The sequence below is a fragment of the Homalodisca vitripennis genome, chromosome 7, assembly GCF_021130785.1.
Source record: "Homalodisca vitripennis isolate AUS2020 chromosome 7, UT_GWSS_2.1, whole genome shotgun sequence".
In the NCBI taxonomy this organism is placed as follows: domain Eukaryota; kingdom Metazoa; phylum Arthropoda; class Insecta; order Hemiptera; family Cicadellidae; genus Homalodisca; species Homalodisca vitripennis.
The window spans coordinates 78,963,494-78,990,962 of record NC_060213.1 but is presented as its reverse complement, the minus strand read 5'-3'; the positions used below and the strand labels follow the sequence as shown (position 1 = coordinate 78,990,962).

The following is a 27,469-nucleotide window of genomic DNA, read 5'->3' as shown; positions in this document are numbered from 1 at the left end:
AGTGAAGTTTTGGCGTCTCAGTTGTCACAGTGTCCGCTTGATTCTAGTCAACGTCCACTCAATTATTTCCTTCGTGTTAGGAAAACTTTGTTTGATAAGTTGGGCAAAGCAGAATTAATCTACCATATGGCTTCTTTATAAATACACGATTTACTTTTAAATTTAAAACTAAATGTCATCCTCAATTTTGTTACTCCTTTAGTTCTTATCTCACTGTAATTTTTTTATCAACAATGGTTAAATTTATGTTCAAGAATTACAAGATTACAATATTAATGAAAGTACTGTATAGATCATTGAGGTATTTTATATTAATTACTTAAACTTGTAGAGAAGTTTTTGTCATTCATAGTCACTATGAAAGAAATGTGAAAGTTTAGATTTTATTTTATTTTTGAAAAGTAATTGACAAAAACGAAGAAGACATATTGTGACTACATAAGTTACGTAGCATATTAATATTAGCCTATTACTTATTGGCTAAGAAAATCTAAAGCCTATAAATTGTTTATGTAACGAAGAAACATGTTGGACACAATAAGGATGTCAAAGTTAAAGTTAAATTTGTTGTAAGGGATACAATCTATTATTACCAATCAAACATAATGTACCAAGAACAGTTGTATTTAATAAAAAAAACACATTTTCTTAACGCTGTTTTTTAATGTATACCCCTCATTAATAATGTGAGCGTCAGTTGTCATGGTATAATACTTTAATCATCGTGGTACTCAGGGGCAAAATATCTTTAACGGTTTATTAGGTAAATGTTGATATTTAGTTCATTTGTTTCAGATAATTTGTGAGTTGTTTGAGAGAGTAATTAAAAATATTTAGATTAATAGCATCAAAAGAATAACCTGAAAGGTTACTATTTGAATAAGCTATATACGTAAGGTACATTCTTTAGCTTTGGAATTGAGAAAGAAAGATATTTAAAAATTTTAGTATGTTATGGTTTTTAAATTTAATTTGAAGGATAAAATACCCATAAAACGACACAGACACTAGAAGATAATAACTGAATTCAGAGAAACTATTATTATTATGTAATCGCACCGTCACATTAGTACTTGTCAAAATGAAGCATTGTGATTTTCGATTTGTTTTCTATTAGTTACTGTATTTTTTAAGTAAAGTAATACTAACCATCTGTAGATAATAATTTACAATATTGTATTACTACAAGCTATAAATTTGTAAATAATAATGCAAAATGGAACATAACATAAAAGCTGATCTCGAGGTAAAAATAAAGTTTCGTATTTCGCTGCAAGGTCTGTATCTATCTCGCTTCAGTAGACTGCGGATATCAGAAACACATTATTCATGTTTTCACTCGATGTATTCGCAATCAGTTCCATGTCAAGGGAGCTTTGAGAATCCAGCTGCTTCCTGTAAAGAATATCTCAGCCTATTTCTATGGATGGAAAATGCATTATTTGGTCGCCATATAAAATAAACACTCAAAACCCTTATTTTTTTGTAATCATTTTAAATATGCACACTACTAATTATAATAATAATCGATTTTATTGCATTACATCTATCACGCATTGGATTCAATGGTCAGTTTAATATAAAATTCCTAAATATACATATTCGTTCTTACAATAAACATACAGACATAACATTCTTACTCATTCACTACTACAATCATTCAAAATGAGACTCAGGGTTCTAAATATTGATGGTTATATTTAAATTTTAACTCTCCGAGCAGCGCCCAGCCACGAACTATTGAACAGAATCAAATGCATTTGAAACCAGTAGGTACTTCAGAAGAGCTTTAAACTGGTTAAACTCACATGTATACACACACAAACACATACACACACACACGTAAGTGTGTTTGTTTGTGTACCATTAAAAATTATTATATGCAAGAAACCAAATATTTGATTAAATCTCTTCAACCGATAATGAGTGTCTTTAATGTTCTATATACTTTTTATTATGATATTGATAGATTAGTTTACTATTATTCCATAGTAGTCGATGAAAATCAATGTAATATGATAAGAATTTTTTTATTACAAATCAACTGATAACTAATTAGGTTTTATGCTTGCGATACTATGAATTAAATTTAACAAAAAACCTAGAGAACGAAGTGACATGTAGACAGTAAATTTTGAATGAAGTTTTTATAAAGCTTATATTTATGTGAATGTGATACATGTCACTTAATGGAATTTGGTTCAGCGTTAGCGAAAATCTTTATATTGATTTTGTAGCTCAGTCTGAATTATAGATAACTACAGGTTAAACCCATATCTTAACAGACCAATGTGGTCCGTCATGCATTGTTATAAATACATACAGGTACATACATTTGGTGATATAATAAGAGTATTTAACAATTTAAAATTTTGGGTTATTATGTAAGGCTTTTGTTAGATAATATCAGGTTTTTCAATATGTCGTTGTGAGTCTTCTATACATGCAGTCCTTTAGTTTATATATGGTGCATTTACTTCGAGGAGATTTGGATGAGCGGTAGCTAAGCCTATAACAATTGTGACACCTAAGGAATTAATTGAGCTATAATCATGAAATTTTATACATTTAACTGAACTAGTTGTACTAGAAAAATTCTTCTTCTATCTATATTGTTATGTGGCTACTCATGCGAAATACTTTTGAAATTTGACAAAACTAAGATTAAATAATATTTGCTTTAATATATGACTTTTAAATAAACTAATTACAATTATTAAAGTAAATATTAATAGTCGAATGTAATAAATACCTTATTTAGCAAAATTATTATTATGTGTATACAGTTACACTAGAAGGAGAAAACATCTAACAGTTTCATTCAAATAGATTTTTCTTCATTCATATCAAGAATAATTGTGATTTTCTTCATTACGCTTTCATCTTATGCTTCTTTCACAAAACAGATCTTTTTTATAATTTTATTCTAGAACTTTACAAACACAAGCATTTATTCAATGTTTAAAGATTGTTATTGACGATGGATTATACGTTTTTCAATGTAAATCAAGAAGGAAAATCTCTAAGATCCTGTTATACTTTAAACGTCAAACCATCGTTAAAAATCAAACTTTAAACAAAGAATTTATTTTAATTAATCTAAGTATAGTTTAACGCTGACGAAGAAGATGTATTTCAATGCTCGAAACATTATGTTATACCTTTAGTAACATATAATGATGGCAAATCTCCTAAATCTTATATTTATTAATAGTTTTAAAGTTTCTTTTTGTTTCACAAAACTTGTGACATTCAATACTAATATAACAATATTTAATAACCATTAAACTTACATTATGATATAAAACTAATATTTCTTACGTCTTTTTTGTTCTACTATAGACAATTTGGGAGTAAGTCACAATACCTTGTATAATAGTAAGAAGCTTTTCTGAGGTTTAATGGCAAATGTCACGTATACCGTTCATTTAAGTGTGAAAAAACGTAAAAATATCATAACATTATACTCAGTATGTATATCTCTCATCTATCAACTTCTATTTATCTCTTTCACTCCCACTCCTTACTATTTTTTCTATCTTCGTCTTCCTAAAAGAGGTAGACTGAGGTTTGAGCGGTACTGTCAAGCATGATCTTGGTAGTCTCCAACTGCAGGAATCCTGGAACCTCTCCAGACGGTAAGCTGTTTGAATTAGTTCTTCCAATGGAGCCAGCCACTTCGGTAGTTGATCAGGAAGTGTGATATGACGCAGAGGTCGGACTCTTCGTTGTCACGGGCGAGCCCCTGTTCATCCTTGTAGTCACGGACGGGAAAACGGAGACCGGGCTTTAGGGTAATGGGGTATGAAAATTTTTCCCTGGGGGTATACCCGTTACTGGTTACTCTGGCCTGCCCCTTGCAGTATGAATCGTCAGTAAAAGTTTAATGAAACTGGTGATACACGTTCTGAGGATGGGGAAAAAAACATTTAGGAAGATTGGCTTGATTGGTCACTCCCTTGAGGGTGGGGTCGCTCCAAAAACACATTGTCAAAGGTAATTTACTATACATATATACCACTCCTCAATGATTACCCGAATTGAAATTTCTCATATACTTACTTAAGTTGTTTACTAGTACATTACACCTTAAATTTATGAATGGTGAAATAATAATAAGAAAGGCTAGACTTAAAAATATCTTAATTTAAAAAGAAATTATCGCTTTTCAAATCGTATGAGGAGCTTCGTATTAGTTGTTAGGACAATCCTGATGGCAAGTTCTACGTCACACATACGTACATTGCTGTGCAGTTTGTAATTTGTAAGCAAATGCACCATGATTGTCTTCATGAGGAACATGGCGTATATTTTTCCTGTGAAATACATTTAAAATTAAATATAAATATAAAAAACCATGCAGTACTATAAAACACACACACACACACACAAAAAATGTTATTGAAAATGTTAGAGAAAGCTCCCGAGAGATTGCCGTTTAGTTTTGAATCACCCTGTATATATATATATATATATATATATATATATATATATATATATATATATATATATACAAGGTGTTTGAAAAGTCTGGGTACGGCTTAATATTTTACAAACCATAGAAGATAACATCTATACACTTTGCACAGTGTCATATGGCTATGTAAACTATTTTTCCTTGATATTACCATGACATGCCAACCATGGGGGGACGGCCCACAGAGGAAAACATGGAAATCTTAAATTAAAGCATGGGTCGAGTGATACCCCATTTGAAAGAGCTCACTTAGTAGAGTTCAATGCCGCCAACCGCATCTCAAAAGGTTTATACAATCAGAAATGGCGGGTTGTTTTAGGTGCACATTGTGAAGTACATTATGCGCTGCCATATCCGACTGGATCGTCGTATTCTGATGCGGTAGGCGGCGTTGTGTTTTCTACTAACCGATGTGTTTTCACTGACTTTTTTGTAATTAGCAAATTATGTCATAAATTTATAACACAATAAATAAAACTAAAATGAATTCGTCGTCTTTATGTTTAAGAATTAACATAGTTACACACTAGCAATGCTATTTTATTCACTATGTGAAAATACAATCTTAGAACAAAATACTTACTTATTAATAATTTGCAACTAACCTTTTATTTACAACCTTTTATTTTATGAAACGTTTATTTTATATATACATGTGTGTGTGTTTGTGTACTAAAGTTATTAGCTAAAATATATAGTTCTCTATTATAGTACATTTTGGACACAGTTTTATAGGAGTTCTTCAAATGATAATCATTATTAGATAATAATAAATCTTAAATTCCAAATCGTATTGCAGTGGCCATACGTGTCAATATTATTTTTAATTTGTTTTTCTCTTAGCCTTTAAGTACAGAAACATTATTCAACACAAATATAATAGAAAATATTACATCTCTTGGTATTTAGTTTGCATATTAAACTTAATATTGATTTTTAGAAAATCCTTCGAGATTACATTCCTAATTTTTATCTCATTACATTTTTTTCATTCGCGTAAGCAAAACATTTAATCGTCCAAAATAATTTTCATCTGAGTTTACCTTATATTTTCTTAGGTAATGGGAAATAGTTTTCTCAGATTCATACATATGACAATACCTATGCAATTTCGTGGTCCACCACTAAACGGGAGGAAAGCATACGGATGTCTTCCTGATAAAGCGTCTGGCGAGAAACGGTCTGGCAGAAATCTTTCAGGTTCAGGAAACTGCTCCTCATCTCGGCCCATGGCGTAGAAAGGAATCAGCACACGACTATTTGCTGGCAGCGTAAACCTAGCTTCAGTGTAAATAATACAGTTAGAACAGTTACAGTACCAGAATAAAAGAACATGAAAATAAAGTAGTGGACAATACAAAAGTATAAATATATTACAATAGAAAGGCTGTTTTTAACATACTAACTAAGTTTTGTATTAAATAGGCAATTTCACAGTTACTACAGACCGTTGCACTGTACACGATGACATTGTGTAATTTACATTGGTACTTAAGAAAATTTAAAAAACTCCATTGGCGAATCTCACCAATATTAAAATCAGCGTGAAAATCATCTATAAAAATTTTGGACCTTCAGGCGTAGAATATAAAAAAAAACTATCCTAGGGTTCCTGTAAAACCCTTCTTGATTTTGGAGTAAAACGATGAAAGAACAGTATACCCTAGTATATATCCGCCTGTTTGATAACGATTTGGTTAGGGCGTGTCACGGCCTTTGATATTCCATTGCAACGGTTTACCATATTCATAGTTACGTTTGCTTTATAATCATTATGCAGAATTTTGCAGATTTATTATGCAAAATAATACCTCGTTTTATATTACGTTGTAACAAATCTAATGAGTTTCACTGTGTGTCGTCGCAAATATACGTTTTAGGATATAAACGAAAGAACCATTGTAGGCCTAATAATTTATAGAAACCTTCGCAGAGAAACGGAACAAACGGACTTAGATGTTTTGGATTCAATGAAGGAAAGCTACACATACAGACTCTTACATTCCAACTCTGGCATGATAGATCTTTATAGAAAAATAAATAAAGCCGAGAAAATAACACTAAATAAGCTATATGGGAGTTATTCTTTTCCAATGGATATAAAGAAACTCTTTTGTATTATATTTTTATTTACTAGGTCATCTTGTTCCGAATCTTTGAAGTTTATTTATAAATGTCAAAAAAATATGTATAAATTCAATGAACTGATGAATGTCGATCTAAAAGAGGTCATTGTTACACTTTTACTTATTAATGTAGATATGTTTCTTATTTTTTATAATAATATTGTTAAAAATAAACAATGATAATAAATTTGAATATATTCCTCAACTCACATAGTTTCGTGTTCCTAGCAACTTTCCTTAAAATGGCTGGAACACTTGGATATAGCCTCATACATTCCATGAGAGTTTGTTCCATGTATGTCAAAGATCTCAGGTCAGAGAGAGTGACATTACTTGGGTCCTCAACTTTCTGCAGGATCTCTCTGTATATTTTTTCCTGCATAATAGAAAATCTTAATAATCTGTAGCAAAAATCATCATAAAATTGTCAAAACACACATCGTAACTTGCATCAAAATTATGTGTTTTTATACGAATTTATAATAAAGGTGTGACTATAATAAAACATAGGAAAGATTAGTGGTTACGTATTTGTGAAGTACTTTATTCTTACTTGCACATCTGGGTGGTTTGCAAGAGTGAGTGACAAAAATGAAAGAGCTGAGACGACTGTTTCCGATCCCTGGAAAAATAAATACTTTAATTGTATCAACAATCACGATTAACATATCTTTTGTAACAAGATTCAAGAATATAGTAAATATATTTTTATTAACCTATAGCGTGGTATAAATAATAACTTGAACGAAAATATCCCATTTCTAAACTATATGGATGAACTCAACCAACGTAAGGTAAAATAAAAATTAGTACCCAAAATATGGACATGGAAATATAATTTAAATGAATAAGCATCGTATTTATAACTAAAACAGCGGGATGAGAGAAAATCTAAATTAGGCTTAGCCCCTATCTCTATTAACTATAAACACTAGATTATGTACACGAAACATGCATATTTCCGCTTTTAAATAATTGTAGAACTCCATATTATTATACTATAAGTGTTTTATAACAGTCTCTGTATTCGAATGTATTTTTCTTTACACTGTCCTAAAAAGTTTGAATTTGGTTGTATTTGTAACATTTGTTGGACTCTCCTACTTCAGGCCCGCAAAATACCGGTTTTAAATCTTAAATATAAGTAAATGTTTAAAAAGATATTAATATCTTCCAGTGGTGACAATCTATCACAGGTGTGTCTCGTACGCAATTCTCAAAGAATACTCCTTTCCTGTTCCAGATGTGTTGCAGGATATTTATTGTAAAGTCGAAGGTAACGGGTAATACATTAATTCCTAATATATATCATTCATTAAGTTCATTATGTTTTATGTGTATGAAGGAATGTTGAAAAAAGTTGAAAAAAGATCAAGAATAAGAGTAAAGTTGCAGAAATAGAAAAAAATATTGTATAAGAAGTTCATGTTTACCAATAGGCCATATCGTAGAATTCATACTAAATATTCCAAGTGCGTTATGTATCATCAATAAAAACAATTAAACATACAAATTCTCTATATTTCGTCTACTATACGATATTTTCTAGAGATATAAGGATGCAAGTAAACATACTAACAAGAAATAATAAACAAAAGAAATACTATATACGCAAATAAATGTAATTTTAATTAGTTACAAAGAGTAAATCTATTTGTATTATATAAGGAATTTTAATTTAATAAATCAATTTTGAACCATTGTGAAATAAAATAAAACAAATAATTATCGTAAGGATAATTTTATATCTACAGCTATCCACAACATAAATGTACACCATCTGGATGTATTGTGTGTAGGACTCTCTGATGAGCTAATTCTAAGCAATTAATTTTACGTTTATGCGGATTCCGAAGTGTATTAATACTTTTTAAAGAAAAACATTTATCGAATCCTTTATTGGTAAAAGACATTGCTGCATTAACCAATCATTTTAGCAATTATCGGATAATATCTTTTTCTTGTGCTACAATAGATTGTTTTAAGTTTATTATTAAAAACATGTTTTTCAGCGAGGATTAGAACAGGGTTTAAAGCAAAAGGTTTTGTTTACATTTTGGGTTAGGTCATCAGAAGGTAGTTCAGGTCTTACTAATATGTTTTTCAAATTTTGAAGTTTTTTTCTTATTCTCTTCTTGTTACAGGTGAAGCTTGTAGAATATCGCGTGCTGTTTTATTTTACATGTAATGTTGTAAAGTCCTGGAAAGTATGTGGTAATAAATCATCTATGTTTTTTGCAGGTCCTAGGATTACAGATTTTTTACTTTTTGCATGTTATAATTGACAACTATTTGAGGATATCCTCTATTTTTAAAAACATTTTTTTTATAATTTTAGGTGTAACAATCATAATATATATATATATATATATATATATATATATATATATACATATTATTATGTATCCATATACATAATCGTAATCATACACATACATATATATTATGTAGCCTATTAGAGCAAAGTCTTTTTACTGGAACAGTTTGACTTTTAGGAATAGATTCTTTAATGGAACCAGATAGAGTGTAAATATTGCATTGAATACAAATTCAAATCTTTTTCAAGGATTTTCGTTTTTAGCTGGCCCTGGTCCAAAAACACATCGAAATCTAAAAAAGTAACAAAATTTTTGGAAGTATTGAAAGTGAACTTTAAAACTAAACAGGAATGTAATTGATAGATAAAATCTTTTAAGCTATCCATGCCATGTTCCAGAAATAAAAGTTTTGCTTATAAATCGGAACCAAACTAACGATTTTAAATTTGGAGAATTTAAAAACATTTTGTTCCAAAAGTCCCAAAAACAATTCTTATATGAGGGTTTCATTTTGATTCCCATTGCTGTTCCTTCCATTTAAAATCATTTTTTTAAATCTAAAATTAGTTTTATTTGTGTGTATATATATATATATATATATATTACAAAAAATAAAATAATACTATATATATATATATATATATATATATATATATATATATATATGTGTGTGTGTGTGTGTGTGTGTGTGTGTATTATGCTGGCCTGGTAAATCATCTGGGACTGAAAATATTCCCTTTGTCGGCCTTGCACTGACAGTTACAATGAAGCAGTTTTATAGTGCCGTGCGTCGTTGCATGCTGCCCTTGGCATTATCAAAGAAAAATACCTGAGGAAAAGATGTGACATTGTACTCAGTCGGTCGGTATACGAGCAGATGTTACATATTTATTCTAACCATATTATCAATGTTAGTGTCTCACCCAGTTAGTTGGAAGGTAAATAAGTAATAATTCTTATCAAACTTAGTTTTCTCTTCTCCTAAGGTCATGTATATTGTGCGATAACACAAGCCCGCTACAGGCAGTGTCAATATTTGTAAGTTCGTGTGAATCTGCAGACTGCCCACGCTATCAGTCGACCATTTTTCAAAGGCAATCTACGAGTCAAAGGAATCTTGTCTTGGAAGAGACAAGCTAATCAAAGCTCCTCTTTATTAAATTGGGAGCAAAGCAAACTTTAAGTGAATCCACATTATCTATATATTTACACTCTCAGACAAATGGATTTCCACAATTTACTCTACGCGCTCCGTTCTGTTCCTTTAGCAGATTAAATTTTTTTCACTAAACTAATATATCAGTTTGTGTCTCAATTTGTATTACTTTATAAATCCAACTTTCGGAAAGAAACAAAACACTGACCCAAGGTCCATAGTTGTATAGTAAATCACAACTATGCGAGTGCACAATACAGGAGCACTGCAAACATCATGCTATATGCATCACCGAAGCTGAGACATTGACATTGAACCTAGACCCCGTGTTCTTGAGCATATATATCCTACATACATCCTAAGAATGTATATTCTTTACATAGATCATTATAAACACATTATTGCAGCTGACATCATCCAGATTACTTACTGCAGCTAGCATGGTATGCCGTTCATCCCTCCAGTCATACTCATCGCCAGCGACAGACGGATTATCCATGGATACATCCAGAAGAGTTTTGTAATTGGATTCTTTAAAAAGAAAGATAATCACTAAATGTCTTCAAACTCAAAATAAAGAAAGTATTCTTTATCACATAAACGTGGCTGACTAATTTAAACTGAAAATTTGATGTGTCATTACCGAAAAAAGTACATAAAAATATATTTAAGGCCTATATATATATATATATATATATATATATATATATATATATATAAAACATATCAGAAATAGTTAAAAAGTAGTTAAAGATGTTCTCATGTTGGTTACTGTTAACTATTTGAACCTGAATGTATGAATAGCTCTAGAGCTTTCAAAAAAATTATAGTAAAAATAGTATATTTTTAATTAAGTAAATCGTACGGTAGTTGTAATGGATATGGTATTGACACTATCAAGAAAATAGTAGAGTGATAACCGTATCTTAACGTACTAAATTAACATTTTTTGCTATATGACAAACCTACATCACCGCAATACTGAAACGTAAGTTGTAGAGTATCAATCACAAACATGCAATAATAAGATTGCGGTTTATTGTGATCACAATTAATTAAGAACAAACGGAATACTCTTTATTAGACATCGAAAAAATAATGTTTATATTGATAAATGTTAGTTTTCCTGTAACTAAAACTATTTGTTATATTTTGTTACCCTTAATTCCAAAAGTTTGTCTTTGGTAATATTCTTCACGACAGAGTTCTTCCTTCCAGACCTGTGAAAATTCATTAAGATGTAAATAACGATCATCAGAGAATTTCAGAATGTTGAGTAAATCCTTAAGTTAAAGACTAAATGAATTACATAGTAAATGGACTATTAAATTTTACTGGCGATGGAAAAAAAGGTGTTCAAATATATTCACTAAATAAGCCAAGCATAGCCTACCATAGATAGCACTTATTTGATTTTGTTACAATATTGCTTATTATAACATTTTATTGCATAAACATTAGGTGATGTATCATTACAAGCAATAAGTATATTGACCTATACGCCACTAACTTAAAATATAAATTATTATTAGGGTCTACCTAACAAATTTTATTTGATTCGATTTATCACGCTGTAAGTGATCGTTGCTTCACCACTAGAGCAGACCACTCGAAATTAGTCCGATAGGTGTTCATGCATCTGAATCCCCTACTACACCCTGCTCTCATCACTAGTGCCAGTTTTGCATGTGTGGGAAATCACTAATACGTTTCAACAGTTGTTGTAATAAATATAACATATATCTGTTATCGTAAACTACTATACGTGCTTAATCAATTTTCTTTACTAACATTTCGTAAATGAGACTGCATGCAATCATGGAAATATCATATCGGAAACAAATGGTAGTCAGCAGATATATGGCAACACCGCCTCGACTGTCAACGGACTATTTTGGTGCGGACTACTATAATGACAATATGACTACTTCGTACCTTATCAAAATACTCTGTCACTTCCAAATATAGCTGTTGTGTGTAATTAACTTTGGTTCCTAGTAGCTTGGAGATCCATTCTATGCGTAGCCATGGCTTGTAAGTACTTTCATGTGTCATAATCCCAATACTGTTAAAAACAGAAGAATTTTCAACATTATAATTTATACGATTTTGAAATTGCACAAAGTATTTACACCTAAACTACAAAATTATACTTTGTAAATATAATTACTAGTTTAACTAGTAAAAACCTAAAAACTGGAGATATGAGGAACAGGATTTTCCCGGTCATTTATCATCAGTAAAAAAAATCAGTAACACTATATCTGCAATCTGATCTCGAAACGTAATGTTACTGATTTTTTTGTTTCACTGAATGATGGAAAACATCAGAAAAATCCTGTCTCCTTCACAATCCTTCAATCAAGTAAAATTAACTTCAAACAACTGGAGATAGCTATACACAGAAATACCGATAATAATGGTGATAACTTTGATAACCACTGATAAGAAGCAAGCAAGTATAGACAGCTCTTAAGCTGTCTATGATATCCTCTACAAATAAATAACATAATTATTACATTATAACAATAAAACAGGTTCGTTAGAAAGACAGTAAATCTGATAGAAATTTTGTTACGTTATTGGCGAAGATTCAAATAAATAATTTTTTATAGCAGCCTAATATTTGGATTCTTCTCTTTAATTATAGCGTCAGGTATAAAGAGATCTTATTTAATATGTCCTATAAATAAAATATATCTGCCTCGAGTTTTTTCTATCAATACAGTTTCACTCCATTTTACACTTTATCAAATTACTGATGAAATTCCATCGTTCAAATGTTACGTAATAAGAATACTTTTCGGACGTTAATACCTTTAAGGTTGGGCAATTTCTGTATTCTGCCAGTTTTTCCATGATATACCAAAGTAAATATAGAGATAGGTAAAATTACACTACTACAGTGTAACTATAGCTAATCATTTCAACTAGAATTAAAAGGCAACTTTTTATATTATTACTTACGTATGCATTCCTGTCCTAACAATTTCCATAATTGATTTGTCCATAGGTCTTTTGGTAAGAATAGTTCCTGGAAATTATTAAATATAGTTTAACATAATAATGCAGTCTTAATAAAATTATGTAGCATGCTTTAATTATAACCAATTAAATATATTGTTAATCACTAATTATTCTCCTGTTACCACAGCTCAATCGAGGATAATATTTATAAAGCAGGAGTCTTAATAATTGGTATGTAATTACATTACAAAATATACTTAAGAAGTTACGTAATAACAAATATCTCATTAACAGGCTGACGAAATCGTAAACCTGAACATTTACTAACAAAACACATACCAAAATAACAAGTGTTTGTAATCGATTTAAATGAGAAATTTTAAATTAACTAGACACTAATGATATTAGGGGAAGGATAACTAACTTTAAATATATATATATATATATATATATATATATATATATATATATATTAGGGCCACTTAAAATCATTTCATTGCCTGACAAATGCAGCCACCTATAAAGATTTTATTAATTTATTCATGACTCTGAAACAGACACTTAATGATTAGGTGAGACTTAGTCGAGCCTATCACTCTTTGGAATATTATCATTTCTGTCTCTAGGTCTGTCTGTCCGCTTGTTATTTTTATCATTAAGTGGGATTTAGATTTAACGTTTTTCACAAAGCTTTATATATAGATATATATAATTTGTATAAAAGGCAATAGACTTATTTAATTTAAATAAAAATTGAATCGCAATAAGTACTTGCTCTGCCAGGACTCGAACCCTGATCCCTCACTTGCCGGGTGAATGTGCTACCATTACACCACAGAGTTCACTTTTAACTATTTAATTATTTTGTATTTGGACGTATCTGTCACAGATGCGTTGACGTAACCAAACTAACATATGATCAGAAGACCAAATACCTGTCAAATAACTTTCATTAACTTTTATTTACAATTTGTGTGTGTTTTTTTTTTTTTTTTAGGCCACTGGCCTGTGCGAGTATCTTATAAAACATAATAATGTGGAGAGTCGATACAGTACGAGGTCAATGGTACTGATAGAAAGTGCAACGGTCACAGACAGGATTTGAACCTGCGCTAGGTCCAACGACTTAGACCGCTCGGCCATAGGCACCCCCCCCCCAAACAAGTAAATAAATAAATATATACTCAGGCTGGAAAACCTATTTTGATCATAAAGCAGCTGTTATTGGCCTTTGTAATTATCTTCTAGTCTAAGAGATTGCTGGTACACCTATATATAAAAATATAACGTGTGCACATATATTACAGGTCATATAGAGTAGGCAACTTAACAGTCTAAAAGATCATAGGTATTGTGAGATTAGTTTATAGGCTGGGCCACTCGAACAATAATTAACGAAATAAAGTAATAGGACATAATATTTAAAACTTATTATCGTTTTCTATAAATAGAAAATGACTAAATTATTGGCTAACAATTTGTATCTTTGGGCTATAATATAATCAAATATAACCTTCCAAAATGATTGTAAACTAAATTAGAAAATTATATTACTATTCTATTATAATAGAAACTTCAATAAAAAAAATAAACTGCAAGCAGTATAAAGTTTTGTGCAAAAAATTCTTTTCACGGCAGCCTAACGTATAATTATAGTTAGAAAACCTCAAAAGCAGTTTGATTTTGAGGCCGGCAACACCGAACCCATAATGACATGCCCCGGGAACAGTCTTGTGAAGAATGCATTATAGTTTTTACCAGTAGTTCATGTTCAAAATCATATTATGTATATTCTTTGTAATTTTGATATTTAATACTGGGGATACCATATATAGATAGTATATATATATATATATATATATATATATATACTATCTAGTAAATCTATTTACTTGATTACTATCAAAGATACATACTTGATATAGCGTCTAGCGCCGCATTAGAGAGCAAATCAGAAGGGTCAAATATCTCGCCTTCGACGTCAATCCCTTGGATCAATTCTCTGCTCACGTCATTAAATACTGGCAGGAAGTTCTCAATGGTTTGTGGGGTGAAAAACTGGATTGATCAAACGCCGAGTCTTCTTCCAAATTGAAACTGAAAATATCACAACACACTCAAAATGACGGTTTTATCTTTTGAAAATCTGTAATGATAATTAATTATGTTTAAATATGTGTGTGCATTTACAAAATGAGGGAGAATATATTACATAAGTCATAACGTATTATTGGCTTGGTGGCACAAACTGCTTACAGCTCATCGTGAATAGCAGCCCTTTTTTAATAAGACAAGGAACTCTTAAACACTAATTAGAAATTGCTTTAAGAAACGTGTAGAAGAAAGAAACTTAAATACTACTAAAAAGAGGATATCCACAAGGGTCGGTATATGGATCAAGTACTGCTCTGTAATGTATCGTTCATGGGGTTTCTACGGCTACCACTCTAGGAAAGTTATTCAGCGTGTGGATAAAAATTCACTTCTCTTGAAGACAGCAAACGGAAGACTAACGCTAGAAAGAAATTTGTTTTCAAGGTATAAGAGCCGTTAACATAATTGAGAAAACAAAGGCAATTTAGATTATTGCAAGAAAAGACTGTCATTGCTAAAGATAAGGATGGTCCACAATTTGTTTTATGGGTTCATAAAAAATGCTATATTTATTTCGTCGTTAGTTGCATTTTAATAAAAGAAAATGAGAGGGCGACACAAAAGGAAAGGAAAATACACGTTTATTCTTGATGTAAAGTAGAAAAAAGTGTTGAAACCTAAACTGAATCTACATTTGCTGTACATAGGAATTTTAGGGCGAAGCTGACTTCATATAGTAAAAGAGGAAGAAGAAATAGAATAATGAAGAAAATTCCACATTTTAGGGAAGCGGTTTAGTTAAGACCAGAAAATTTGTCTGAGGTAAATATCTACAGAAAAGAAGTAGCCTTGAGAGAAAAGGAATTTAGAAGGCTCAGAAGTAGTAGAAAATGGCATTTAAGAGACGTATTGCACAATTAGCAGAACGACTTTCAAATTAGTGTAGATGTGGATCTAAGCAATATTAGATACAGAAATATAATAATAAAATTAGAGACAAGTTGCAATATTTAGGTAGTTAGATGAAGTTATAAAAAAGTAACCATTAATAAATTCAAGATGCTGAGAGAGAAGAGATATTTGATAGGGTAGATACAGAACGTTCTCTGTCGAGAAAAGAATTGGAGGTACACATGAATAAAAAGGCAATTAGGAAATAATTCAAAGACTGAAGCCATTTGTGTATATGGCATCAAAGTTACCATCCAATAATTTCTTTCTCAATCGGAAATCTAAACTCTAATGTATATATAGTAAGAATTAAAAATCCTAGTTTAGTCCCAAAAATCATTGAAAAGTCATCGATAAAAAGTTAAACTCATAAAAGCATTACATCTATGTGGAATAATTGAAACAGTTTTAGTATTATTTAAATAATGCAAAACATTTACCGTAAAAACTAAATTTACTACATTAAAAATGTTTGTTTCTCTGTGACCTTTACTTATTAATAAAGTTTTAAATTATGTCTTACCAGGTGCAGTTATTAAACCATTTTTTCCAAAGATCTTCAGAAATTTGTAAGCCGTCTCGTCCTTTTCTAGTATGCTACTACTATTCAGGATAATCTAAAAAATAAGTAGAAATATTTTTCTATACTAAATGAATAATGCTCTATAATGTTTTTTTTTTTTCAATTCTAATTTGAGAAATATTTCAAATACGTAACTAAACATCCGGTAATACAAAAAATTATTATATAATAATAAAATTTTACCTGTACATCGGATGGGTCAGATATCACAAATATTGGTACAGGTCCAAGCCAAAGGCAGAAATGCTTTTTACTCTCTGTGAAAGAACTGAACAGAGCTTTAGTTGTACCTAAAATAGTATAAATTAGTATTACAAATATAGTATCACACGTATAAATAGATAAATTATGATAACGCGATTTTAAGTACTGCAATATGACATATTATCCCATACCATCTTAAATTCTTTTTTGAAATTCTTCAAATATATAACAAGCTGAGCGTTAGCAAAGCCTACAGCTCAAGGGACTGTAAAAATTTAACTCATGTCTGTCTCTCTCTGTCAACCCGAACGATAACTCAGAAAACGAACTATAGGGTTGAAGTTTTGGATGTTGTATCACTGATGTATAGTAATAACTTTGTTCCATAATGGTCCATCCTACACCAATGAATTTGGCTGATCTTACGCTCACATTATTTTTAATGGTAACCTTGACGGCAACAAGAAAATATCACAATATATAAACATTTTAACAACGTGAGTACAGTCATATAGGTACTTTCTAATTTATATTTTACTACAAATTACAAAAATAAAAATGAAGTCAAAATCCAACATTAAAATTTGTTTTAAACATTCTATTTCATCGCACTGTTGCGTTGTAAAACCCTTCTGAATTCATCAGAACCTTTATCATTTAAACACTTTTATGAAATCTAAGGCAATGATAAAACTTTAACGAATTACGAGTCAATAAATATTGATTACATGTTTTGTGTAAACAAAATTTTGCTTGAACTTCATTTCTACAAGTACAAGAAAACATTTTATTGTGGCATGTCCACTATGAAATTTAACCCAGAGTCATTAAAACCTACTACTCAGTTGGTTGTGACTATTTCTTTGTCAGCTGGAGGAATGAGACACTATTTTTTCCTCGTGGTTCTGTCTCGTAAAAATGTGTTAACCATCTAAGAGAGCACACTAAGCGGATGGTGTTACGCAGTACTCTGCATGTACTCCTAACTTAAAAATTAATTAGCAATATGTTACTGAAATTATTGCACGATTTTATTTTATATTGTCCTGTATAAATATAATACAAATTTAATATTTAAATTCTACTTATTTAGCTATCTATTTTTCTTACAAAATTTATCATCTTATGGATAGACCCTCCAAGCTGGTATTAAGAGATTTTATATTAACTGTCTAATTTGTAAGCTCTATCTAATGTATTATTTTACGAAATACGTTAAGGGCAGTCTGACCGAAGAAAATTTTTTGTGTGTGATTTTTAGTTTATAAAAACTTTATTTTTCTTTGGAAATCTCCTCTTTCTGAAAACGATATATAACACATATGGTACAGAAAATTCTAAATAAATAAAAAAAAAAATATTTAAAATAATCTTGCACACCAAAAAATTCGATCCAGCCCCGCTACTATAGTCAGACTCACTTTATACAGTAACACTGATACATTTTATCAGCTGATTTAGTTTTATGTAGTTGGCTATTCTGCTTGACAGTTGTATTCACTGTCAGTGTCCTGTAGCTTCTGCTTCAATCTGCTGTGTTCTTTGTGATTGCTTTGTTTATAAAGTTTTGTTTTAATAGTTACGTGCAACATAATAGTGTAAATATTTTTAGTGTTACTGTAGTAGCGTTAGTACAGATTTGGTTTAGCCATTATCGGGAAACAAAAAGAAACAAGGAAGATACAGTGTTTATAGGAAGAAGACTACTGCTCAAATGAAAAAACAAATAAACCTAGGCCTACCCCACACTCCAGAAGCTGTAGATAAACCTATAACAACTTCTCTAGCTCTAAGGTAAAGTTACAATCCAACTTTGACTACTATGATAGTAAAACTGAAAATATGCAGTATGATGTCATTTGATCAGAGTGTTCTTAACAATACATTGAAGGATATAGCAGCCTGTAATATATGCAAAGGAGTTCTAAACATTACAAGAAAATCCATTGTAGGCCTAGAAATTGAAATCAGCATTGCATGTAGTAATTGTGATAACAATAAAACTTTTACCAATTGTAAAGATATTTGTAGACAGGAAACAAACACCAAGTTAGGCCTGAAACTACCCAAAAACTTTTTTTATCTAAATATTAGGTTAGCCTATGGCATGAGGGTAATCGAAAAAGGATATACTTCCGCTTAGAGTTTATGCGGCATCTTGAATATCCCTTCTCCACCAACTAAGTATAGAAAAATATGAAATGTTTATTAGCCATCACATTGAATTATTTTGTAAAGAGTCTATGGACATTGGCTGTAGATAAGGCAGTTGCTGAGTGTGAGGAGCCTAATGACAGACATTTATGTGTGGCAGTTAGACGGATCCTGGCAGAAACGGGGCCATACTTCCCTAAATAGAATAGTTTCTGTAACTGTAGTTGATACAGGAAAAAGTGTTAGACATTGAAGTAATGTCTAAGTATTGCCAATGCCCAGAAAGGACCCAAAAAATATACATATTGATTCGTGTACTGCGAACTATTTAGGCACTAGCGGAGGGATGGAGGTGAAAGGAGCGATTGATATTTTTGCGTGTTCTGTGTCTTTGTATGATTGTAAAGTACACAGAATATCTTGGCGACGGGGACACAAATGCATTCAAAGCTGTTTCTGAAAGCCAACCCTATGGCCCCCACTTACTAAAATTAGTCAATTAGAGTGTGTGGTCATGTCCAAAAAAAAGAATGGGAACAAGGTTGCGGAAACTAAAAGAAAGGTCGAAGAAAAACGCTATTTTCCGATGGAAAACCACTTTCTGGCAAAAACAGACTGACAGATACTGCTATACAAAAAAATACAAATATTTTTATGGTTAGGCTTGTTCGCAGGAACATTAACAACCTGCCATGAAGCGCAAGATGTATGGGTAACTTATTTTTCATCTTTTGTCCAGCAATGAAACTCCTAGTCACGAACTCTGCCCTAAAAACCGATGACACTTGGTGCAAGTTTGTAAAAAGCAACCCGTGAAAATGATACCTATGACCACACCAAGCACTTCCATTTGCCTGAGGTGATACTTCAAGAGATCCAAACCTATATTCAGGGATCTTGCCAAGCCAGAATTGTTTCAAAAATGTCTCAGAGGTAAATCCAAAAACCCCAATGAATCTTTGAAACAATGTTATCTGGAGGTAAAATACCTAAAAGAACATTTGTAAATATTGAAACCCTGAAATTTGGTGTATTTGAAGCTGTTTTGACATTCAACAGTGGACACTTAGCTAAAGTAAAATTAATGGAGCACTTAGGCCTACAAATTGGAAGGAATTTACTTCAAACTGCATAGACGTCTCGATTTCGACCGTGTTCTCAAAGCTGAAAAAGCCGTTTCCGATATGGAAAAACATAAGACAGTCAAGAAATGTTGCCAAAAGGAAGTTAGAGGACTTGTATGAGGCAGAAGATGATCCAGACAATCCTACTTACTGTGCTGGACATTATTAAAAGTAAGAAAATGTATTTATTACATATATTTTTTTGTTTTTTGCTGTTTACCGAAACTTAAATTTTTTTAAAAACTGTATGTTGCATAAAACCTACACCGATTGAGATATCTTAATGAAATTTTTAACACACATTTCTTGGCTAAAATACTCGTACCTTAAGAGAGGGTTTTGGGATATAGTTATCCTAATTTGATTTTAAAAATATTTATATATTAACATTTTAAATTTTTTTATTACAAAAAATTTTAAAAATTCATAATTTTATTTATTAAAAGAAAAAAACTAAAAACCTCTCCTAGGGCACTAGAAAAAAACATGATCTTCAAAATAAAACCAAAAGCAGTAAAGCTATCTTAAATAGTTTTTCTAGTTATGCAACATATAGTTAAAATTGCGTTCTTATGGGAGTCTGACTCCCCTTAAATGAATAGGAGCAGGCCTGTAGAAAAATTTTTTTATCCTTTTTTTAATTTAATGTCATAAAACTGTAATTTGAAAATGATTGTATACTAGATAAAAATAAAGTTTGTTTTACATTCTTGTAAAAATCATTTAATTTACTATAGCAAACTAACTGCCCAGAATATCCATTGAAACTGAGAAAATTTAAATTTACATATATTAATTTTGTACACTAACCCCAGTAAACCCCAGCCTTGGAATCGGAAATATTGTTCACTCGAACCAGAAGTGCTCATTCACATGCAAAGCCTAAGAACTGGCAGAAGAAGCCGCGAGTATCTACTGGTTTTGTAGATAATAATCCAAATATTTGTTCTTTAATAGCACACAATTTTAGTAGTTCAATAATTATTCTTTATAATTTAGTCTTAACATTTATTCACTTTTTAAAATGTTTTGAAAGTTCTCGAACGCCAATTCTTCATATAGTTCAATGAATTATTATCTTAATTTCCTTTATTTTTGTTGATGACTCTGTCTTGGACAGTGTTCCTTTGACAACTTTTGTAGTACTCAATATGATGTGACCTATAATGGACCATCTTATCCTATCACACTTTAATAAAGAATCTGAAATACTTGAATAGTTACCCTACGCGAGGGCAATTTTTTTTGGTCTTATTAGACATTCTTCGTATTAATTAGGGGATTAATTAAGTTATTTATAAAATTAATACTTACGAGTAATATCCCCTAGGAGAAAAAGAGCGTTGCCAATGAGGGGCCATCCGGGTGGGCAAGGCAGTTTGTTGGCTGTGGCCAAAATATATCTGTATTGCCATCGGAAATGCAGGTAAAACAAAATAAGCAGAATACTTGCCAAAGACAGTAGCAGTAGTAGTACATACATTCTGGTTTGTCCTGCAATGAGTACAAGAGTATGTTTAAAAAAAGTATATCATAGGCATTAGGACATTATATTCTTTTTCCGCATAAGAACAGTAAATTTTGTTAATTAAAGTACTTCGTGTCAATTGAAGGAACAAAAATGCCAATACATTACAACCTAGCACTCACCGGTGGCTCTGTAATCAATTTCTAGCTGAATAACAAATTAACCATAATTCAAATTAAACTTATTAAGTAACATAAAATAATAATAATAAATATTAACAACAAATATGCAATGAGATACAAATAAGCTTCCACCTAGGATTCAAATTTAGCTGATTTGCAATTTCAACGTTCCCTAACTAATAATTAGTAACAAATGAGAATATCCTCTGGCAGAATGATGATATTAGTATATTTTATCTAAATGGTTAATTTTATTACATTTAAAAAATCTTATAATTAATTCAAAATTATTAATTCTTTTTATATTGAAGCAATTTTTAAAATTATTATAGCTATTGTTAATCGTAGGTTTATATACTCTAACCTCAGAATTATTGTGAACAATAGCTAAATAATCTTCTGTTGATTTTCAAAATGTAGTATTTGAGTTAAAATTACCATATATTTCTAAATACTTAGTTAGACTGCGGAGCCACTAAAGAAAAGAAATCATTTACTTTCAGCACGAATTAAAGTATAAGAGGTAGAGTTAAAAATCCAAACTTCCTGTTAATGCATGGAAAAAACTACGTGTAAATACACACAAATACAAATTCTTTTGAAACTGACCCGACTTTAATACGATATAGGATTAGTAGACTTCCCCAACAACAAACGTTTTAATTACACTGCGATCTACCCGCTCACTGCTTCTGTCTCAACCTTTGACATTAGTTTTTCAAAGGTTTGAATATGGGTTAACTTGGTAGAGTGAAGTATATGCTCTTGCTTCCTAATCACTGCTCCCTATATCATCCTTTTCCCTTGGCTCTGTGTACGTAATATATTAAAATTTATACACTTAACCTATATCGTATCCCTCATTAGTAAAAAAAAACGATAGAAATGTTTCATCGATGGTTTTATGAAGTACAAATTTCATTTAGTGCTTTGACTATTTTATTGGGATTGGATTTGATTGAATCTACTAATATTGTCACTGTCTCCCTGCACTTGGTTGTCCCCTAAACTTGTAGACATGGAGAGAATAGTTTGTTGATTCATGTTAATGACCGGTTCCTCCGTCTTTTTTCCTTCGTCCACTGCACGTATGTTGTCCCACAATGTAATACATCCGTTTCTAGTACATGTAAACATTCAATTCTTTTTCATCGGGTTCAATCCGGAATCAACTAATTAGTTTTATTTAGTTTCTGCTGATTTATAAAATAGATTTCAGATAATATTACAGGTCATTACTATTTTTTACACAATACGGAAGTTGATATGTACCATTCAAATACAAATAATGGAACACTGCGTGGCACGTTGAGTTCTAGGTTTGATCTAAAGGCACATACATTCTCCTCCTTATGATAAATACATACATATCCTTTCATTTACATTAGATAGTGTATTTAGGTGTTATTTTTGCAATTAGATTATGCCTATAATTTATTCTTATATATGAGTAATATAATGGCTTAATCTCGTACAAATATGTATAGTTTTTGTTCGATAGACTATGCGAATTTCAACATATTTACAAACAACTAATTTAAAATGTGAGTTATATTAAAAAGATTTTTTTTGTTTTACATAAAAAGAAATGCTCTGTTATATGATCTACAGAAAGATAAATGCAGTATGACGGGAAGAGGAGAGAAGGAGAGATTTTATGTCTGAGATATTAGGTGGAAGCTCGTGCTCCCATCTTCATAACCGAAAAAAAATGGAGACTTATCACAAAGCTTCTTTTCATTACACTTTCGGTTCTAAATGTAGCACTTACGTACCTAAACCCTTCGACATCAGTTCCTAACTAACAAATAAGTATAATTTTGCTTTTACCAGTTCTTCTACAATGTATCAGAACTTCATAACAATCCTTTATCAATTAGGGAATTGTGTCCTTCATGGCGATTCTACTGACAGGAAAACCCCTCCATGCTGCATCATACGGGTCGATTACCTTCACTCCTACGGTTGACTAATTCCACTTTTTCCTCTTCGCATTAATTTGCATTTCTCCTGTAAGTGATGAACTATCTGAAATACCATGAATATAAATGTTATTCATGTTATCCAGTATAGTTCAAAAAGCAGGCTCTGTTACGATGTTTTAAACCATGGCCGGATATTTGGTAATTTTAGCACGTCGCTTGGTTTATATAACCTTTTGTAAAAGAGTTGAAAGTTCTATCCACAGTTTCTCTTTTTTTATCAGACTGTTCCCGTACAAACCATCTCTAGATTTTCTTCCCCTTTTTGAACTATTTCATCCTCCTCTCATTTTATTTCACATTATTTCTAAATCATATAAAATTCTTTTTAAGGTTTTTCCGTTAGTATTTTCACTTTCAGTTAGATTCCAACCATACGTTTAAGCATTTTTCCTTATTCTTGAGTTTAACTCTGACATTAGATCGATGATATCGTGATGCCTTAACCACAGTATTTCTCCTCATGAGTTTTGTGTCTCGCATCCCAACATCCTTCAACGCGGAATTCTGCAGCAGCTTCTCTACCCATTCCTCGCCTTCTGCTTCAAGTTCAATTTCGTTTTTAGTCTGTCACAGTTTTCAGATGCTGCAAGTAAGAGGAAGGTGAACTCAGCATTCACAAAGAATGAATTGTCATATTAAAATGTATAAGTCTATCGGCGTTTAAGCGTTATTAAATTGCATAAGCATTTTATGGAACGGGTAACCAATGGAATCTAAATAAATAAAACTTCAACCGTTTTACATTTTGGATTTCAATAAACATAGTTTTTAGGTCTTTTAAAATTATGTCAACATAGTTATATATACAGCTCTATGTATATTATATAATTTATATATATAAATGATTATAAATATATATATATATCAATATATATGTTTATAAATATAAAAATTTAGATATATATAAATATATATATATATTTAGTTATTTATTTACATAAAGGCTACACACATTCACTTAATAGCGCAGGGTTCAATCAAATAATAAAATAGAAAATATAAGTCTTAAAGAAAATGTACTTGTAAGTGTAAAGATGCTAATTGCAACTTTTGCTGCAGATTTTACGACGCGGCATAGTTAATTTTTGACATAAGTAGGCCTTCTTTTACGCAAATATGGCTATGGCACCAGAAGTTTCTTATGGCTGAATAGATTACAATGATAAGGATTACACTTGTTTTACTGATATAGACTTCTCAGACCACCGTACGTGTATGTATATTTAATCGCGTCACCAACACAAAATAAGATTCCGTTTTAAAATTACGAAGAACTTATATATTAAGTACATCATGAGTGTCTTAACTGAGATGCTAAAACTTTGATTTTAGGATACATTCACGCTGGCCGAATGATACTAAAGTTTTTTATCATGAAGTATTAGGTTGAAATTCATGATATTTCACGGGACATGGTAGAACTGTTGCTTTCTGACCTGAGAGCAACAAAAAACGTTTTAACTAAAATAAAAACCCTATCATAATATTTGAGTATTTTCAGTAATTTTCGCCTAAATTATGGTTTAGAATATCTTTTAAAAAGAAATATTCTTCTGAATTCCACTAGTTTTCTGGACGAAATTTGGCCAAAATCGACGGATTACTGCTATTTATTAATAATAATATAGATAACTTTTTATTTATATACAGTTTTAATAGTGGGAATTTTATTAAATTAATACTCGAGATGATACATTACATTGACACACTCTCACCTAATTCTCTGCTGTGTTCTTTAGACTTGGATATGCACCTCTTACTGATTTTGTACCTGGCACTGCATTCTTATATGACTTTATTATAATTACATATAAAGAACTGTGTTGACATTGCGATAGCTGCACTCATTTATGTGCTTGTGCAATCGTTTCTAAGGGTATAATCATTTAAATTAAAAAAAACTGTAAATTGTGAATTGCGCATTCTATTAAATCAAGGCCGAAGGTAAGTGGAACATTATAGTCAATTTTAGACGAACAATGCGTTTTTAAGGTTCTAATGATATTAAAATAGTAAAACTCTCACTTTCATAAATAGTTTGAGCATTGAAAACTGTTATGCAATCACTGAATTTCATGCTAAGCAATAAATGAGTCTAAAACTATTGTAAAAATACTGTAGATCACCTTGAACTAACCACCCATTTTTCTGAGTATTGCGGTTATGGAGTTATAAAACTATATGTAGGCTCATCCTTCCTGTGACTAATGAGTGAATTCGTGTCTGGCAATTTTAAATTAGTTCAAATTTGTTACAAAAAAACCGGTTGTCTGTAAAGTCAGTTTACTGACGATAGTTGAACGTGACAACGTCATAAGAAAATAATGATGGAATGGTTGCATTTTTCGAAAGAACATTTTAATTTTATTTGTTTGATAGATATTTTATATTGATATGGAGAAGGAGGTAAATGGAAATTACAATGGAATTGATCGTCACATTTATTTGTACGAATAAATACAATTATGTTTTATATTATTTTCAATATACATAGTTTTTACAAATATGAATGTGCGTTGAGCAATTTTGTGTTACAACTTTTAAACATTTGTGATATTTAACTTCTTACAATTTGTGCCATTCTGTTGACAATAAGACGTTGATAGGAATAGTAGGAAAAGTTACTTAATTATTTTTGCAAATTTAATTGTAATTTGTTGTAAATAAGTAATTATAAGAATAAATTGTGCTTAAATTATTGTTCATAAATCTTAAATTTAAAATTTGGAAACATCACTAAAACTCCAGCTTTTAAAAAGTCCGCCTCAATGTGTTTGATATAGGAGAAAATTTTTCCCTTTGACGGCTGGCTGGTCCAACCTGTAATTTCAGACACGTTGTTATGATATATGAAAGATTTACTATTTATGTTTAAACTTTTTGAAATCATACCTACCTACGCTCGATAATTATTTCAATTGAATAATAAAGCCATTGATTTTTTACTCATCGTGAAATAGTTCTGTTAACTTATTGTTATAGTTGTGTCAGTTATAGCATATCCTACAATCGCTGCACTAGTTGACCGTTGCTATTTATTTTAATGGTGAAAGCACGAGGATTCGACAATATATCACTGAACATATATTTAATATCGAAATAACCATTACCTTTATCACTGCAATTATCGTAGCTTTAAACAATTGACACCACATTAACGTTTCACTGCACTTCATATTGACGAAAACATGTAAATGTATTATTGTATAGCAGCTGTCCACGCGGACGCATCACTCACTCAAGTAGGAGAGAGACAGACACAAATTAATTTGTTGAAGTGAATGGAGTAAAGTACAATAAGGAGGCCTGGTTTTTATATCGATTATTATAATTATCGATACTTGATTGTTATATATCGAATACAGGTCTGTGAATCATATCAACACATCTATATTTATAATAACAGTCATATTTGACAGTAATATAATATACATAGTGACAATCTCATAAAGAATATAATATGAGCTATAACAATCAAACAATCAATTAGAACTGGAAATAGGAAAAGTCACAACAAAATGAAAACAATATAACAATCATGTTTAACAGAAAATAAAAAAATATGCTAACTATTTATATGCTTTCTCCTTGGTAGCAATGATTAAACACTTTCAAGAAGTTATTGAAAGCATCTTCTCTAGAAAACCGTACTTCTCTTCTATACAAATACAGAGATGATC

General features: G+C 30.8%; 1 protein-coding gene across 1 annotated transcript; it reads right to left on the bottom strand.

Annotated features, from left to right (window-relative positions):
* Nucleotides 1-1,469: 1,469 nt before the first annotated feature.
* Nucleotides 1,470-25,604, bottom strand: LOC124365988 (cytochrome P450 4g15-like). The gene is given in 14 exon segments (XM_046822156.1): nucleotides 1,470-4,316; nucleotides 5,579-5,758; nucleotides 6,814-6,979; nucleotides 7,157-7,225; nucleotides 10,508-10,608; nucleotides 11,237-11,297; nucleotides 12,013-12,142; nucleotides 13,045-13,111; nucleotides 14,961-15,096; nucleotides 15,098-15,141; nucleotides 16,613-16,706; nucleotides 16,856-16,962; nucleotides 21,469-21,648; nucleotides 25,505-25,604. Coding segments are annotated over 13 exon segments (1,482 nt in total). The 5' UTR covers nucleotides 21,638-21,648; nucleotides 25,505-25,604; the 3' UTR covers nucleotides 1,470-4,158.
* Nucleotides 25,605-27,469: the final 1,865 nt, after the last annotated feature.